This window comes from Dipteris shenzhenensis, chromosome 4 (genome assembly GCF_047967505.1).
Source record: "Dipteris shenzhenensis isolate YYH24624 ecotype China chromosome 4, Dip_SZ_1.0, whole genome shotgun sequence".
Lineage (NCBI taxonomy): Eukaryota > Viridiplantae > Streptophyta > Polypodiopsida > Gleicheniales > Dipteridaceae > Dipteris > Dipteris shenzhenensis.
Window position 1 is genome coordinate 30385784 of NC_141599.1, and position 19565 is coordinate 30405348.

Here is a 19565-nt window from a genome sequence, read left to right on the forward strand (position 1 = left end):
TTCGTGGCTAGACTTAAAATGCTTTAGCTGGCAACCTATTTCTTTTCTTGGTTTTTCATCGTCAACTCCTTTTGGAAGCTAGTTGTATGGTTTTTTTTCAAGAATTAATTGAATCTACCTTTTTCTGGGAGGGAGAAATGTACGTGATGGGGATTACTTGAGGGGATGGAAAGCTAGATGGGCAAATTTGAAGTAGGATTTCAATTTTGAGATAAGGTATCGGAAAGGTTCCTTGAATAATGTAGTTGATGCCTTGAGTCGAATTAAGATGGTGAATGCTGTGTCATTTACCGAGATATCTTCTGACCTATTTCAATCCTTGAGAGGTCTTCGCGCAACTGATAATCACTTCAGTTTATATTGGCAGAAGGTCCAAGATGGAAGCTCCATAATTGACCAAGACTCCGGGATTGTGCCGGCCACAGTGCAAGCGGCAGGAGGTCAATGGATGATTCGGAATGGCTTGCTGTTCAAGATATGTGTACCACAAATTGGCGATCTTAGATCCAAGATTCTAAAGGAGTATCATGATGCACCCAATGCGGGACACCCTAGGTACACCCAACTTCGTTGCTTGTGAAAAACACTTTTTATTGGCCTAAAATGAGACAGTTTTTTGAACACTATGTCATAGGATGCCGCGTTTGTCAACCGACTACTAAGGCTACAAGACTTAGGAGCGCGGGTTTATTACAACGGTTGAAGATACCTAGTAATAAATGGGAAAGTATTTTCATGGATTTTATTACGAGTCTACCAAGAAGGCACGCAAGGGTCATGATGCCATATGGGTTGTCGTTGATAGATTGGCAAAGATGGCTAGATTCTTACCTATAGCATCAACCGTTTCACCTACTCAATTGGCTCACCAGTTTGTCGACCAATTGTTAGAAATGTATGGTTTGCTAACTGACATAGTTAGTGATAGGGACTCCAAGTTTACTAGGAACTTCTGGACTTTAGTGTTTGAAAAGTTGGAGACTACCTTGAGTATGAGTTCCTCGGAACATGCTCAATCTGAAGCCAGATAGAAAAAGTAAGCCAATTATTGGAGGATATGCTCCATCCAAGAGACAGTCTTCATGGGAAGAGTATTTACCCATGATTGAATTTGCATATAATAGTGCCAAGCATTCTAGTACTGGTTTCAGTCCCTATATGCTTATGTACGCGTTTCAACCTAGGTCTCCGATCATGGTTGGATACCAAGGGATGAAGCATGATGTTGCAAGGACATTCTTGCAAGACATGTTGCAGTTTACCAAAGAGTCTATTAGGAGTGCCCAAGATCGGGATAGATTTTATTCTAATAGACATCATTCTTCTCGGGAAATTTCAATGGGAACGCTAGTATATTTGCGCATTCCCAAGGAATCCAAGACCCTAACTACTGGACAGGTTCCGAAATTAACCCTGTTTTTCATGTCAGTCGACTGAAAGAAATATTGGGTGTTGATGATCACCTTGTTACTCCTCAAGAGCTTATAGAGGCTGAGGACTTAACCTTTGTAGCACATGTACCTAAAAGAATCCTAGGTTTCCGTGAACGTCAAATTCGGAATAGAACTTTGACGGAATACAAAATCAAGTGGAAGGATCATGTCGAGGAGAATCCCACGTGGGAGACATTGACTACCCTTCAAAGAGAGTTTCCGAACGTTCTTTTGAACTCAGGAGTGAGTTCTTAGAGGGAGAGTATGTCATGTGCATGGATGATATCTAGCGTGTGCCAATCACACGAGACTAGCTCAGGAAGAAGGGGAAGCTTGGGGCTAGATGCAGGTGACTTTCGGGTTGAGTTGCAAGTGATATCTGGCATGTGCCAATCACACGAGACTAGCTCAGGAAGAAGGGGAAGCTTGGGGCTAGATGCAGGTGACTCTCGGGTTGAGTTGCAAGGGCACCAATAGTTTAAAGTTTCCTCTATTTTAGCGATGCCCTAAGGGGTCCAAGGCCTCAGTTGTCAACATCAGTGGGAGCGAGCCAATTCTCTCTCATTGGGATCCTAGATTAGTGCGGGCGCACCTGCCAGTCTGAGGTCCATGAGGGTGCCACCTGGTGGTATGGGACGCCAGACTGGTAGTGACCAGATGGATGATGTGCCAGCAACTCAGCTCGTGGCTCAAAGCAAACATCTCTTGATCCAAGATCCTTTCTCATGGACGTCATGGTTGGGCAGTAAGCAACCTGCTCAATTCCTCACGTTTGTATGGTTGTTTCTTGTGCTTGCTTGCAGGTCCAGATTCTCAAGAGCAATGGGGTCGTATCAAACTTGGACCACACTGTAGAAGCAATGTTGCAACTTGCACCAGTGGGGAGGCCTCCTCCATAATGGTCCACACCAATGCCCAATGCACCTTAGAATCACAGTCCTCCAATCTGCAATTCCTCAAGGAAAGCTTCCTCTTGATCATTGGTTCACCGCTTCGTGCTCACAACACGTTCAGGCTTCTTTTCATGGCCTTGAATGATTTCCTAGAGACGCTTGTGGATGAACCAGATCCCGCATGTTCAACTTCCAATGAGCATAGTTGGATCCATCGAGTTTGTCCTCCTAGCTCACACAGGGGGTGCCATGGATCCACTCCAAGCACTCACACACAGTATCATGAAATTGAGGGTGGGTGGGAAAGAAGAAGCGATAGGGAGGGTGGTTGGGGAAAGAAGAGAAGGGAGGCTGTAGAAAGGGAGGAGAGGCTACTATGACATCTTCTTCAAAAATGTTCCGAATCCCTTCCTGTCCATGCTTGCACAACAGCCGCCTACGTTCTGGATTGGCCACTCAGATCACCTTCGCCTATGGTTCACCTTCTTCCCAAGCTGTCCACACTACACGATATTGTGAAATCACCACACAATCAAGACACGGGTGATGGTTTCATCCATGCGTGATGCAGTAAGGGTGGTTGGGATATGCGCGGCAACAATATCTCAGATTCAGCCAACAGCAAACTGCAAACTGTTCATGCCTCCCAATGGCAAACTACATCAGTCCCAAATGCTCTCCAAGCAACCTTCTAGGTGACCTGTTGCTCAGTTACCATGTCAACGTTGCACACATTGCGGAAGTATAAACTTGAGAGAGAGAGAGAGAGAAGGGGGGGGGGGGGGGGGCAAGATAACTTCGTTTATAGCATGGAAATGCAGTGCCATTGAAAGGTCTGAGTGAGGATGAAATGAACAATCCAAATGTGGCAAGAGGCCCTTATTTATAGTGTGGGGATAGGGGCTGCAGACAGCAGTCCCAGCTGGTTGGTGGGTCTGTTTGTACTCAACCCCAGTTCAAGTCGGGTGCCCTGACCCTTGTCAGGTCAGCCACAATGTTGGCCTGGTTAGCCCCAGCCAGTTGGCACAAGACCAGCCTGAAATGCGCCCTTAACCAGCCCCTCTAACCTGCCCCTAACCCTAGCTAAATGAACAGCCCCCAAACTCACAGGGTAAACTACTCCTTTCCAAGGCAGGCACACCCACATAGAAGCCCTCTCCACACATGAGATGCTCTAAATTCTTGCTATAGCTATGGAGGGAATGTAGCAAGCCTTCACCTTTTCCATGGATACATATTTTAGTTATTTGAGTTTCAGCTGATTTATTTATTGTATATTATATCCGAATCTTTACTCGTCATAGATGTGAGTGGTTTGTGTTTGTGCAAGACTTCACACACTAGGCCAATAATCAACATCAATTCCAACGTGTTAATTACAAGCCTCAAAGATCTCACTTTCCATGTTTCATACACCATAAGACTATATACATATACCTAGATGAATCCAGGAACATTCCCAAACTCATCCTCTAAAAACACAACATAGTGCAGTTTCAATCTCATGATAGTCACTCACAAGGTTGAAAACCATAAACTCCATCATGCATAGCAGGGACTAGCTACTATGACATCCCCACTGACGTCATCAGCGCCCAACAGTGGGTGTAGACCATAGTATAAAAATATGCTCTCACACATACAAATCCACACACCCACACATACTTGAGCATCCATTTATACAAAGTCTTCGTACTGAGTTTCTGTCGGCACTCCGGAGGTGAAGGGCAGACTCAGCCATGATGAAGGCTAGCACTAAAGGAGAAGGCTAATCAAAAGGTAGTCCAAAATCTATATACATATACCTTTGTAAGACTAGAATAAGTCCAATCATACAAATTTAGAATTTTTGTTGTTCTAAAGATCAAAAATCTACAAAGAAAATAAAAGAGAAAATGAAAGAGAAGAAAAAAGAGTTAAACAAAAACTTTTATGAAAAACAAAAGGAAGACATACTTAGCAAGCAAAGCAACACTTATGTCGTCATCAATGCCCAAGCATAAGCAGCTATACTGGGTTCCTAAAGACCCGCGGAGTCTCTTGGGCAAACCCAGTGCTTACTAAAATACGTCAAATAAATAAAAGAGAATGAAAACAAGAAATAAAGAAGAAATGAAGCAAGTGACTTAAGCAAAAATAAACAAGCAAGTCAAGAAACAAAAACTTCCAAAAAACTCTCTCTCTCTCTCTCTCTCTCTCTCTCTCTCTCATTTAAAACAAAGCTAAATGGCCCTTTACACTTATGTCTCGTTTCTACAAAGAGGCAAAAATCCATTTCTAACTTAGAAAGCACAAGTATACTCAAACAAACTCTCTAACTACACCATCCTACTATGGTGGCGACACCTTTCGCGAGCGTAGCCACATTGACACTTCCATACAATGTATAGTCAAATGACAAGATGCTTTGAAGCTAGTGAATGGGGTGGAGTTACTTCAGGCCCACAGGACTTGGTATCTTACTATCGGGTCACCGTACACCTATCAGCATGCCTTACAAGACTGGGATGCTCCACAAATCCAGAAGGTTCACATGCATCCATAGGGTTTACACACCCTGGGTTTCCTACTACCTTCAGATTGGCCTTGGGATGAGCCATAATGCTTTGTTTTACAAGGATAGAATGAGATTACATAGATTAGACTTGAGAGTAGTGTGTAACCTCCAGAGCCAACAATCCTTGCGTGAAACCGTCTTTAACCCAACCACTAGCATACACATTAGGTAGTTCACAATGAGTCCTAACTACTAGTTTCCGTTTGGGTTTTTATGAGGAGTTATGGCCCTAGCAAGCCTAGGATAAATTCATTGTTCTAGGCCAAAATGTGTCATAATTGTATGCATGAGTAGAGGGGTCATTGCACAAAGATCAAAATATTCTTTATGTTCACAAGACTACAAGATTAAAATGTTATTTATGTTCTTAAGACTAGAATAAATCCAATCTCACGAATTTAACTTTTTAATTAATTTAAAAGAGTTTATTCTGATTGAACTTTTTTAATTAAAAATAAGCAATTTTAATTAAATTGTTTAATTTAAACAATGCAATCCTTTCTACTTAAATTGTTTTATTTTACTTCTAATCTATTAGGTTCAAATTAACAAATATTTACTTTAATTAATCGAAAAAGCTGCTTTTAGCTTTTTTCTGAGATTGGAGATGTATGCCAATTCCTAGTTCATGCGTGAGGATTGAGGCTTGCTCTTGCAAACCAGCCAGCTACACTGCACTTCCCATAGCCCGTGCATCCTACTGCTCCTCCCTCAATTGTGATTTATTTTAAGAACATGCTCCAAGCACCTTTTGTGTCACGATCTGTGACGTATTTCTTTCTCTATATCTTAGACTTATGGATGGTTTGATGAATGGACACTTGTGGAAGGGTATGCATTTTCGACTGGACACTTCCTATGAGGCACAACTCTTCACAAGAGACATTCTATGGAAGAGACACTCCTATTGTAATGTACCCTCTCATCAAGGGTCACACCTTTCACAAGGGGTACACACCTCTTCATGCACATACACTTTGGAGTACACACCTTTTCATGTGTGACTCTTTGTGTGACTCTTCACTCTCTATATAAGAGAGGCCCAATTGTATGGACAGAGACTACAGACACTATAGACACTCAAGCAATACAAATATTCCTTGTTCTCTACTATTTCAGTCTCCTTTCTATTCCTTAGCACATTTCTAAATATAGTAAATCTAGGATTTCTTACAGTGGTATCAGAGCAAATTTCGCTCCTGCCTGTAGGAAATGCCCCCCACCATCTAGCGCCTATCTGATACATCTCTTTCCGCTAGAAGGATATCCGTGCACATTGTGCATGGAAGAGATGGAGAGAATGAGCGTAAAAATTTTTAGCACCAACCCCACCTAAAGTCATCAATGGCCTCTCCATCTCCCCCACATCACGAGTTGATGTGAATGGACACGACAAAAATCGTGTCTTTTCATGTGCTTGGGCTGTCCCAAAACCAAGGGACGCACCTTTTCCACCATCGGACACACCTTTTGATGAAGAGTTCTGACTCCTCACCCAAGGGACACACCCCATCGTGGAAAAAAGGACACCTCTTTTCGTGTGGGGACACCCCTTTTTAAAACAGGGTCACACCCCTTCATGAAAAGGTACACCTATTCCAAGGGTCACACCCCTTAGAATAGGCACACCTTTTGGCACCAAGCACCCTACAAAAGGGTACCTAAAAGGGCTAAAAAGGAAAACCAGCCCCATACCTAAGGCCTAACCCTAGACTACCCAAGGGTTAATTAAACCCACGTTTTAATTTTCTGGTAACCAACCACCACCCAGCACTAGGCGCCCAAAACAAAAAACACGAAATCCAGAATTCTGTTTCGCCATTTTCTGCCGTACGTGATTGCACCATCTTCTTCCAGCCAGCACGTGCCCTTCGTCAGGCCTCAATCTCGCATCATTCTCGATGGCCTGCACCAGCCGGCTCTATTGCATACCTGCCTGCAAGACCTGGTGATCAAACAGACCCCCTTTGCAGCCTCTATCGTCAACTTGCTGCCTCGATTTCTGCAAACAGCGCCAAGGTGCCAGAAATTCGCCATGATTACCTGCGATCAACAGCCTTAGCTGCCCGCAAATCAGCCAGGAAGCAAGAACAGCGCCAGATGCAACGATTTGTTTCAAGCCTCTGCCAGCGAATTGCTTCTAAGCTTCTCCTGCTTGTGATCAGCAGCCTCGATGCCCTTTTCATCTGGAATCAAACCAACCAGACCCCGGCTGCTCATCACGCCACCTTTCTAGCCTGAGAACAGTGGCTCTTTGCTACCCTCAGCCTTCTATCTGTTTGCCAGCCTCTGCTCAGCCATGGATGCGTTCCATTGCCCTGAAGAGTGACAGCCTGACGCCCATTTCTGCACAGCCTGCTAGATCTCTTCACCTCGCCATCTCAGCCTGCGAACAGAGGCCTTGTTGTTCAGCAGTTTCCCTCAGCCAGCCCCTCTTGTACAAGAAAGCCTCGCCTCTACACAACAGATCGAGATCCTGTGTGGGTTCGTGGTTTTGCTGGCAACATCTATCTGCCCACAACCGGACTGTTTGGTCGCTGAATTGCCTCCCTCTACAGCAAACCCTAATTTCGAAACTTGAAGCCCGACATCAGGACCTCCTTCAACTCGCAATTGATGCTGTACTTTTTCCAGCCCGAAGCCCACCGCTGGTACACGCTTTTCAGCACAGTCAGGCAGCTCTAATCTATTCCAGGTGGACTCTTTCCATTCTATTTCTAAGGATTCTCTTTCATATTGATATTTGACGCTCATTATCAAATTACAACAAATGAAAGCCTCCTCCTTAAAGCATGGAAACCCCTGGTAATTCCCAGTCCCTTCAAGGACACCTCAGGCATCATCTACCACACAATATCGTTTTCAGATTGCACAACCAGCCCATTTCGGAGCTTTTGCATCATGGGTCTTCTATGTCACGTGCCCTTCCAGTGACTTGGACCACATCCTATACCTTCTGCGTGAGGCACCTCAATTACATTACTTCCTCAGCACAGTCCAGGTTGTGTTCCACGAGACACGTAGATACCTAGAACCCGATATTCCTCAGAGTTCGCTGTCCATCTTTGGAGAGACTTTTACGCCTCCGCTTCAGCATCTCCAGGGTACTCTCCACCTCCTTCAGCTCCCAGATATCCTCCTGCACAGGTTGTACTTTCCCCAAGACAATATTTACACTTTGAAGGCACTCCTTCTCCTGGATATCCTCCACTCCCAACAGCAGCTCCTTATCCCTTCTCAGATCCGTAGACTCTGCAACCTACCCTTGTACTCTCACAAGCAATAACACCCACTTCGGCATCACCAGTGTTACCTCAGACAGGACCTCCTTTACCAGATTTCCACTGTTAGTTCCATCCTGCTTCTCCTGCGCCCTCCAACATGAGCAACCTCAGGAAGCAGCACGAATCTTCTTCTAGGAATTGTACAAACTAGAGCGTAGGTTCGTGCTTTTCTCACAGGGATCTCAGATATGTCGCAACGCTCGCGTGCAACCTCTCCGGAGATAAGCGACTCAAGTCCAAAAAAGACTCCTGAAGTCAACTTACAAGGCGAAGCACTACCCCAACTTCAAATTTTCCAACTTTAGGACAGCATCTCCGACTACAGAAAGTCCAACAACTCCAAGATTCTCGCAGTACCACACATACAGAGGATGACGTGACGCAACCAGACGACTATGTGGACTCATTCCCACCAGAGGTAGAAAACACTGAACTCCGTGTCCTCTACCGCTTACTCCAAGCTTCCAAAACTAAAAGACTTGACATTAAACTTCCGGAAGCCTACACTGGTCAACGAAATCGCCGAACAGTTGACCAATGGCTTGCAAAACTGTGCATGTACTTTGATACTGTTGACCTCACTGAAGGCAAAAAGATTGCCTTGGCAACCTCCCTCCTCAAGGATACAGCTTTCCTATGGTGGCAACGACGCTTAAAGGATAGCAAAAGTGTGTTAACCTAGGAACGTTTCGAACACATGCTCCGTAAGCAGTTCATACCTGCCAATGCGGACTTCCAAGCACGTTCAAAACTCCGACAGTTGGAGCAAACAGGCTCCCTGTCTTCCTACATCTCTCAATTCACCACATTGGTGCTAGAGATTGATGTATTAACTGATGATGATCGCCTTCATGCTTTCATCTCAAGCCTAAATCGCTCGTTACGCATTGATGTCCTCAAAGCAAACATCACCACCACAGCTGGCGCTATTGCTTACGCAGAGCGCATTACTGATTTCCAAAACACAGGGAAGCAGAGTGCTAATAGAACACGGAACTCTACTATGGCCAAAGGTGCTCGCCCTCAAGATAACCCCAAGTTTAGGAAAAACTCGGGTAATCAAGGTCAACGACAGTCTCAAGATCCCCACAAGTCTCAGAAATCGTATGCTGGATTCCAACAGAAGCACTCCTCCAAGGATCGCGCCTCTTCTTCTTCACAAAGTCATCACCGTCATCCCCAACATAAAGGTGTGGCCACTCACAAGAAGAACAACCCCAGCACAAAAGGACTTTGTACCATCTGTACAGGCGACCATAGATGGTTCGATTGTCCCAAGCGACCAAAGCAAAATTCCAATATGGAACCTAGCACTTCCCAAACAGACGATGCTACCCCAGCACAAGACAAGAAAGGCCAATCTATTCGAATGGCAAATACCATCCACATGAGCCTTGCCAGCAACCCCGAACCTTCCCTGGCCACTCAAGTACTTAGTGTTCAAGGATCGATTCGTGGAGCAATGGTCACTATCCTCATCGACAATGGCTGCTCTCATAACTTCCTAGCTAGTTCTATGGTCGACAGACTTCGGTTGACCACCAATCCTAGTCTCATGGACTCTCAGATTGAACTCACAAATGGAACTACCTTCTTGTGCAACACCAAGATCAAAAACTTGTCTTTTCACATCCAACATTATACGGACAAGTTGAACTTCGACATCATGCCTCTTTCTCGGTACGATGTCATACTCGGAGAACAGTGACTCTACGACTATGATCCATCAATCAGTTTTCGCAGCCATACTATCCAGTTTGTCCACCAAGGAAAACTTATTGAGCTAACTGGTTCTAGGAACTCTCCTTCAACCCTAGTTGCCTCTGCCTTACAAGTAAAGAAGTGGGTTTGTAAACGTCAAGTAAAGACTTCACTTATGTTGGTTACCGCAGTAGAGGAGACACCAACAAAGGATCCTCCTGAATACCTCAACCAACCTTTTTTCCAGCCGTACCTGGATAATTTTCCACAGGAACTGCCAAAGCAGTTACCACCTCGACGACCAATGGATCACCCAATCAAACTTATTCCCGACAGTAATCCACCGTCGAAACCTTCTTATCGGGTTTCTTATACTCAAAATGAAGAAATCCAAAGACAGGTGACCGAACTACTCGACAAAGGTCACATTCGGCCCAGTCACAGCCCTTTCGGATCTCCTGTACTACTTGTGGAAAAAAAGAATAAGTCAATGCGCCTCTGCATCGACTACCGAGCCCTCAACAAGCTCACTATCAAAAACAAGTATCCATTGCCTCGCATCGATGACCTCTTCGATCAACTTCTACACGCAACACAATTCTCAAAGATTGATCTTCATTCATGTTATCATCAAATTCGCATACGAGAAGGCAATGAGTATGGACACTATGAATGTTTGGTCATGCCTTTTGGGTTAAACAATGCCCCGGCCACATTCATGACACTAATGAACAACATCTTCAGGCCTTTCCTCGATAAATTCGTCATCGTTTACCTCAATGACATCCTCGTTTTCAGCAGATCCCTACATGAGCACAAACAACATCTTCACCAAGTTTTTGAAGTTCTCCGCGCAAATTCTCTCTACATCAACATTGAGAAGAGTGAGTTCTTCAAGACCCAACTCGAATATTTGGGACATGTTATTTCAGCTCAAGGCATCTCTGTGGATCCCAAGAAGGTCGAGGTAATCTGAAACTGGCCTACTCCTAAGAATGTTCATGATGTCCGCTCTTTTCTCAGATTGGCAAACTTCTACCATACAAAGGTCTATCAAATTTCCGAAATCGCCGCTCCTATGTCTGAATTATTGAAAAGCACAGCAGTTTTTCAATGGCTTCCCGAAACAGAGTATAGTTTCCAACAACTCAAGCAAGCACTCACTACCACACCAGTTATGGCTATTGCTAACCCAAACCTTCCATTTGAGGTCATGACCGACACTTCCGACATCGCTACAGGAGCAGTCTTGATGCAAGAAGGCAGAGTTATTGCTTTTGACAGCCATAAACATCCCGATATCCAAACCCGATATCCAGTTTATGATAAGGAGTTTCTTGTCGTTGTACATGCTTATCGCTCTTGGAAACATTATCTCATGGGAGCCCACTCAGTGGTCAAGACAAACCATCACTCTCTAAAGTATATCTTTACTCAGCCAGTCATGAACGCTCGACAAGCACGCTGGGTTGAGTTTCTAGCCAACTTTCACATGACCATTGAGTACATTCCAGGACTACGCAATGTAGTTGCAGATGCTCCCAGCAGGTTAACTCTAGCATCAACTATGGTAATCTCTACATTATCTGTGGATGTTCCGAATTCATTCAAAGGGAAGTATTTCAATGATAAAACTTCGGCACAGCAGTACAAGTTCTTTCAAAAGATCAACCTTCGACTTCCGAACAAAAGATTTTCTCATCCTATTCCTATACGGACGACCTTCTGTATTATCAAGATCGTGTCTGTGTACCACATGACAAGGATGTTCGACATCTTTTGTTAAAAGAGCATCATGTAGTTCCTTATGCTGCCCATCCAGGCATCAATAAGACTTATAGGTTACTCAGTGCAACATACTACTGGCCTCAGATGAAAAGCGACGTCATCAAAATGGTTACATCTTGCTTATCTTGTCAACAAATGAAAGCAAGCCAACGAATTCCAGCAGGACTTCTTCAACCTCCTCCAATTCCAACTGAAAGGTGGGAAAGTATTTCCATGGATTTCATTACAACACTACCACGATCCTCCCGAGGTAACACTCAGATTATGGTAATTGTTGATCGACTGTCCAAAATGGCACACTTTGTTGCTTGCAAAAGCAATGCACAGGCTCCAGACATCGCCAAACTCTTCATACAATACATCTTCCGACACCATGGATTGCCCAAGAATATCATATCCGACACAGATCCTAAGTTTACCAGCCACTTTTGGATTTCACTGTTCGAATCTTTGGGTACAACTCTACTGTTTAGTTCAACCTACCACGCAAAATCAGATGGCCAGACTGAAAGAGTCAACCAAGTTCTGAAAGAAATGCTTCGACATTATATTCACTCACGCCTAACAGCTTGGAAAGAGTATCTACCACTCCTTGAGTTTGCTTATAATAACTCTTTCCATAGTGCCATCAACATGACTCCATTCCAAGCAGCTTATGGACACACTCCGATTGTACCAACGAATTTTATACTTCAACATCGAGTGGCCCTAGCTGATCAACTGGTTCAAGAAATGCAAGACATTCTACTCCAAGTCAGGGATCATATGCGAAAAGCGCACGAGCAATATCAATGGCCTACCAACAAACATAGACGTCACCTGGAATTTGACACCGGTGACATGGTGCTATTATTTGTAGCCCCACATCGCTATAAGATGATTAAGTCTGTGTTTCCTAAGTTGCGACCAAGATACTATGGACCTTTCCGGATCATCAAGAAAAATTCACCTTTAAGTTACAAATTGGAATTACCACCACCATGGGGGTAAAATCCATCTGACATTTCATATTTCTTGGCTAAAGACGTATATTCCAGGCAATGAAGCAGTTCCTCCTGCAGGTGATTATGTCCCAGAAATCGAAGACGATTATGTTCTCCTTATTCCTGAGCGTATTCTGGACCATCGACAGCGAGAGACTCGACATCGACTTATCACGGAATTCCTTGTTCTTTGGCGAGATCAAGACGACTCCGACGCTACTTGGCAATCTGATGAAGACTTACAGCAATACCCTGACATTTTACAGCAGTATTTTCAGAATTTACCGTGATATTTTCTACATCAGTTCATTATCTCCACCAAGGTCTTATTTTGAGTGGGAGGGGATGTCACGATCTGTGACGTATTCCTTTCTCTATATCTTAGACTTATGGATGGTTTGATGAATGGACACTTGTGGAAGGGTATGCCCTTTCGACTGGACACTTCCTATGAGGCACAACCCTTCACAAGAGACATTCTATGGAAGAGACACTCCTATTGTAATGTACCCTCTCATCAAGGGTCACAGCTTTCACAAGGGGTACACACCTCTTCATGCACATACACTTTGGAGTACGCACCTTTTCATGTGTGACTCTTCACTCTCTATATAAGAGAGGCCCAATTGTATGGACAGAGACTACAGACACTACAGACACTCAAGCAATACAAATATTACTTGTTCTCTGCTATTTCAATCTCCTTTCTGTTCCTTAGCACATTTCTAAATAGAGTAAATCTGGGATTTCTTACATTTTGCTTGCTGCCACACACCTGGAGCTGACTGCAATTTGCTCCTACACCTCTTTGATGTTTTCATAGTTTCACACCTCAACTTACCCACAACTCAATTTGCCAGCTTCTACTTGTTCCATGCTCCATGTTTACCAGCATTGATGGAGGAAGTGAATTTTGCACTGGTCGTGGCATGTGGCACCTGGTGACTGCATCTTGCTCCGTGTAGTGAACTGCGATTTGCTCAAAAAGCACATCTAGAGGTTGCAATTTGAGCATGGTAGCTTTGGCAATGTTTACCTGTTCTGGCTCTTTTTGGAACTTTTCCCTTGATGATTTGACACTTCTTGACTATTTGGGCATCAGTGGGAGAGTGCTGCCTATGTTTGATGGAGGATTAATGTTTCTACAATGATTTACAGCTACTTCTTGATTTTGGATTGAAGCATGCAAAATTATGGCTACTCACATATACCTAGATGAATCCAGGAACATTCCCAAATCTCATCCTCTAAAAACACAACATAGTGAGTTTCAATCTCATGATAGTCACTCATAAGATTGAAAACCATAAACTCCATCACGCATAGCAGGGACTAGCTGCATCCCCACTCACGTCATCAGCGCCCAACAGTGGGTGTAGACCATAGTCTGAGTTTCTGTCGGCACTCCGGAGGTGAAGGGCAGACTCAGCCATGACGAAGGCTAGCACTAAAGGAGAAGGCTAATCAAAAAGTTGTCCAAAATCTCTTCATTCAAGCTACAACTGCTTGTGAAGTCTAAACGACTTCATTTTAGTCTCTCCCAAATGAGCATCTAAATCTAGCTGATAGGGCAACGTACCACTTAAGATAGAAAGAATTATCGCAATACCAGCAGGCCGCAACTTGGATGTGAAGAGCTACTCACAGTCCACAAAAGAGCTCCCGGGAAGACAACATCACCACCCATAGGAGACACAGTTATACACATTTTCGAGCAACTATTAATTCAAACACATCACGCCCTCATTGTACAAAGGATTCAAGCTGTTTTCTTCATAATACACCTCAAGCTTGCACTTTAAAAGAGTAGATGTTGTTTTCCCAAATAAACCTCCTGGAAAATACTGTCTGAGGATGAAAAACATACTGTGATACTTGAGATGATGGATCGTCTGCAAGCTGCTGAAACTGCTCATATTTCCGTTCCAGGATGACAGCTACCTCAGAGTTCATCAGGCACTTTGCTTTCACAAAATCTTGACCAAAATATAATGACCAGATAAATCATTCATTCTTGAACTGCAATTTGAGAGAAAGCCATCGTGGCTAAGCATTAAAAAATCTTTAAATTTTCCAAATATTAGCCTGAGAAAACCATTGGGTGCAAACAATAAAACGATTGCCAATTCCATATGAATACAAAAAAGAGTCTCAACCTCTACTCTTCACCATAGAATATCCTTTATGAAACTTGTAAAACAGTTAAGATCAAAAATTGCACATCATCTCTGTCCTCAATGGAGAGGCTGAATCTGGCTGACTGTAAAGGGTTATGGGTGGCTCTAGGAGAGGGAGGGGGGCTTGGTGCCGCACGAGGGGCTGCAGCAGGAAGGCTCAGGGCTGGAGAGGCTCCTGTGTAGCTGGCTGAGGCTGCCAGCCGAACTGCTGGGGCTGCTGATGCAGAATGAGGGCTTGGGAGACCTTTTAACCTTCCAGAACTGACCCGACTGAGCAAGGGTCTGGATGGGTCTGTTCAGGGCCAACTGGATTTGCAAATGCCTTGCTTTTAAGATTACTCTCCCGCCCAAGATTCCACGAGATTCTGTACTTATTTTGTTTCTCAACTCCCCCATCTCTAAATCTTCCTACCACTTATAAAATAATAGAGGCCCTGCTTCCTATCTTCCTACCACTTATGCAAGAAGGTTTGACCATAACCCACAGTCTTTTTGCGCTTCTGCTCTAGGACCCTTCTTTGGGTCTCTTGTACTTGTGCCTATACCATCATGACTGAAGCGGTTTGTTCCCCAAAATCATTGCAGCTTTTAGAGCTTCACATTTGACGTCACCTTTTATACCTTTTTACACACTCACCTATGTCTCAAAGTTCTTCATCCTCCAATGACAAATAACAGACCCTCCTGCATGGGTAGGCTTTATATTCTAGCTCTTGTGGAGTCCCTCTGGCCGGAGCTGTTGAGGAAGTATGCTTAAGTTTAAGGTTTGCCCAGACCTCCCAATTCTCCTTGTAGCTGCTCATGTCTTGCGTCCTGCTGCTCCCACCACTTACACTATCATGGCTCTTTTCTTTCAGGGTTTTCCTCATGGCTTTTCTTTGAGCCTTGCTTGTTAGGGCTCTCATTCATTGCTTTCCGCTCTAAGGCTGCATCCCCACGCACAATGCCCTAGGACATAGCATGCATCTGAAAATGGCAGAACCCAAAAAGTTTGATTCCATGCAAGCCCCACAATTCAAATCAACAAAAAAAGTTATCATATAGGGGGCTTAGTGTCCATTGAAAGTTCTTAGGGACCTTAGGGACCAGGAGGACCTTTATAAGCATGGAACCAGAAGGACCTTTACGAGCATCGAAGCCAAGGACTCGATGAGATATCATCCAAGGGATGGCCAGCACAAGCAAGCTTCTCCAAGCATTAGCCTTAACAAAGAGGAGATCGCATTGTTCCACAAATGCCAAACCCCATGAATCGCACACCTCAGAAGCTACATAAAGGATGACACGGCCATGGTGGAGAACTTCTTGACCTACTTTGTGCCTTTTGCTTCGTAAAAAGCTCCCTAAGTCGCAACGCAAGAATGGTTGGCATAGGTTCATTTTTCGGACAAAGCACTAACAGGTTTTTCTGCTCCTCTTCCACCCGATAAGGCATGTTGATGTTCTCTTGAATGGCGTGACAAAGACGTGGCAAATCGTAGTTTTTACTCATGCACAGAGAACTAATCCATGCATGGGCGGTAACTTAGCCAGGCATGAGGAAACAATAAGAGCGGGCACATACCTTCACCGAGCTTGAGCTCTGCTGCATCTTCTTCTTCTTGAGTGGCAGCCATGACTCTGGCACTAGGAGGCTCGCAACTTTGGCGCGAAACTTCTTCACCCTTCCCTTAGAATGACTTGGGTTGGGTAGTCATATGACATTACCTCACAAGCATTGATGCTAAGACCCTTACATGCAACCTCTTGGGGGGGGTGTGTGTCAATCTTCAAGCCCAAGGGGCAGCTCAAGATTCTATCTTGGTCACCCCGTAGGAGTGTCGCTGTTGGCACTTTCAATTTCAATAGGTTATCGTTTCCACATCAAGGGTCACTTGCCATAGTTAAAATTCCATATTTAAAGAGATCATATAGTTAAACCCTTATGGAAAAGTCACACTTTATGCCCATATATATATTTATATTTATACTCATAGGTAAAACCCACTTGCTTCCATATTTAAAGGCTCGTATGAGGGAAAAGTCGCACTTTCTGCACATATATATGTTTATATTCATTTTGTATATACTTGTTTATACTTATTTTTGTTTTTGTTATACATACATACCACCTATAAATAAATATTCGTGTGTGTCTATGAATGTATGTATGTGTGAGTATAATGTACAAATACACGTGCATGCGTGTATGTGTGTGTGTGTGTGTGTGTGTGGAGAGACAGACAGAGAGAGAGGTAGAGAGAGAGAGAGAGAGAGAGAGAGAGAGAGAGACCCCTAACCATGGGGCCTTGAACTTTAAGTTTTCATGGTTTCAAGACTTCTTCGTGTGCATAGGTCTCCACCTAATTAAAAAGAATTCAAATTTGTATTAATTAGTGGAAAACAAGCACGGGAGGGGTGGAAAGGAAAGGGGAGGGATAAAGAGACAAGTGATTCATGAGCACTTCCTTATATTCATGAAGGGAAGGGAGCGCTCCCTGCTTATTTGTGAGGTAAGGATTTAAAACCCTTTTTGCCCCCTTTAAAAAAAAAACCCTTTTACTCTACTACTTTCACAACGTCTTCATTTAGCCAGTGGGTAAAGGATGCCTTGAGTTCAATTTCCCACTTTGCATGAAATTTTGATTTGAATGTAGCATGATTAGGCTATTCTACCTTTCCACCTAAGAAATCAATTGGATCTTTTCATTGAAAGATGCAGGTCTTCTAATTACATTTCTTCTTAGGCCAAGTCATGTGTTTGTTGAGATTAAGACCCTTTAGAATAGGTCGATGGGAAGTGTGGATGAGCAAATAATGAAGTAATTAAGTGAGATCCATCTAATTTCTTAGTACAAAATAATTACATTTCTCCTTAGGCCAAGTCATGTGTTTGCTGAGATTAAGACCCTTTAGAATAGGTCGATGGGAAGTCTGGATGAGCAAATAATGAAGCAATTAAGTGAGATCCATCTAATTTCTTAGTGCAAAATTCATTCCATGTTCTAATTTGTTCATAAGTCTTGTATTTTTATAATTCTTAAACACTACATTGCAGATAAGCTAAGGCAATAGCTGCATGTGGGCTTCGATCAATTTTGTTCTCTATTGTTGCCCATCTAGAAAGGAAACCTTGCCTTTTGTTGTTTGCACATTCACATTCCTTCATGGCACTCACAAACATCTTTGTGTAGGTGGTCCACAATGATTAGCTGATTCACAAACTTGTTGAGTTGGTAATTATATGACATAAAGAGCCTTCTCTATGCTACTTGGGGTGTTTGTATGTATCTATCTTTTACATTGGTTAATCTTGTTGTTTACAAGAAGTTATGACTTTATCCTATGTTTATTGTCTTGAGTCTTGGGTGTTTTTTGCTTGGTTTGCAAGTTTTTGTGCTTCTTTTGTTTGTCTCTCTCTCTCTCTCTCTCTCTCTCTCTCTCTCTCTCTCTCTCTCTCTCTCTCTGCTACTTGGGGTGTTTGTATGTATCTATCTTTTACATTGGTTAATCTTGTTGTTTACAAGAAGTTATGACTTTATCCTATGTTTATTATCTTGTTGTCTTGGGTGATTTTTGCTTGGTTTGCAGGTTTTTTTGCTTCTTTTTTTGTCCTCTCTCTCTCTCTCTCTCTCTCTCTCTCTCTCTCTCTCTCTCTCTCTCTCTCTCTCTCTCTCACGCACGCGTGTGCACATATGTGTATGCATATGTGTGTACATGTGTGCGCATGCATGTTGTGAGTGTGTGTGTCTACCTATGCATGCATGTGTGTATGCATGTGCATATGTGAATGTGTACATGTGTGTGTGTGTGTGCACCAATCCGTGTGCATGCATGCATTCATGTATGTGCAGGTGAGTATGTGCATGTGTGTGTGTGTGTGTGCATGCGCGCGCCCCCCCATGCATGTGTTCATGTATGTACATGTGCATGTGCGTAGGGGCACATGCGTTTTAGTTTCAACAGCAGTTGTTGCCTTGAGGCCGTGATTTTAAGCATAATTTATGCAGATTACTCTGGTTCCAATTTGAGCCATGTGCGCTCATTCATGGTGTGCATTGGGTTGTAGTGGATGCTTTACAGGCCATTTGGATGCATTGCAATCCTTGTTGGAAGCACTGATAGGCCCATATTACCTTGTGGGATGCTTTATTGATGGACGTTTAGCACACAAATGCTATTTTATACTGAGGGACAACTTTTACACATTGTAGTTGATGGACTGATAGTGCTATGCTCTCTTGGATGAGACGTTATTGATTCTTATGCCCATGGACAATGTTTATGCGTGAGGCATTTGGCTCTTATTGGCATTGGGTTTGCCATTGTTTTGACATGGTAGGTTGGCATTTTCTTTTAGGCCAGATTTGCTCATATGGATGCATAGTATATGTGCATGATTTTGATGCTTTGAGCTTTGAGCTTTTGATGATATTATCCTCCATTGTGGCAAACATATTTGGGTGCACTTAGTATTTAGTGTGATTCTTTCTTGCAGGCACTAGCATTTAAGATTTTGCTTTATTTGCATCATGGCATCCTCTTCCATGTCTGAAAAGGAATTTTCAGCATTAAAAAGTTTGATGGGACAAACTTTTCTCTGTGGAAAGAATAGATAAGGGATGTGTTTATTTAAAAGAAGCAAACTAAACCCTTGGAAGGGATTGCAGCTAAGCCTACAACTATGTCTGAAGATAATTGGAATGAGTTGGATGCATTAGCAAAGTCTAATGTTAGACTCCATCTTGCAGAGTCAGTTTATTTCACAGT

The 19565-nt window shown here is 43.4% G+C and overlaps 1 protein-coding gene across 1 annotated transcript in view; it reads right to left on the reverse strand.

The window, feature by feature from the left end:
* The window catches only part of NRPB4 (RNA polymerase II, Rpb4, core protein), a 34612-nt gene extending 17980 nt beyond the window's left edge, over positions 1–16632 (reverse strand). The window contains exons 1-2 of the mRNA XM_087373636.1: positions 16381–16632; positions 14507–14615 (exon numbers count right to left, since the gene is read on the reverse strand). Of these exons, the coding sequence (XP_087229762.1) occupies positions 14507–14615; positions 16381–16432 (161 nt within the window). The 5' untranslated portion in view covers positions 16433–16632. The remainder of the gene's footprint in view (positions 1–14506; positions 14616–16380) is intronic.
* Positions 16633–19565: the final 2933 nt, after the last annotated feature.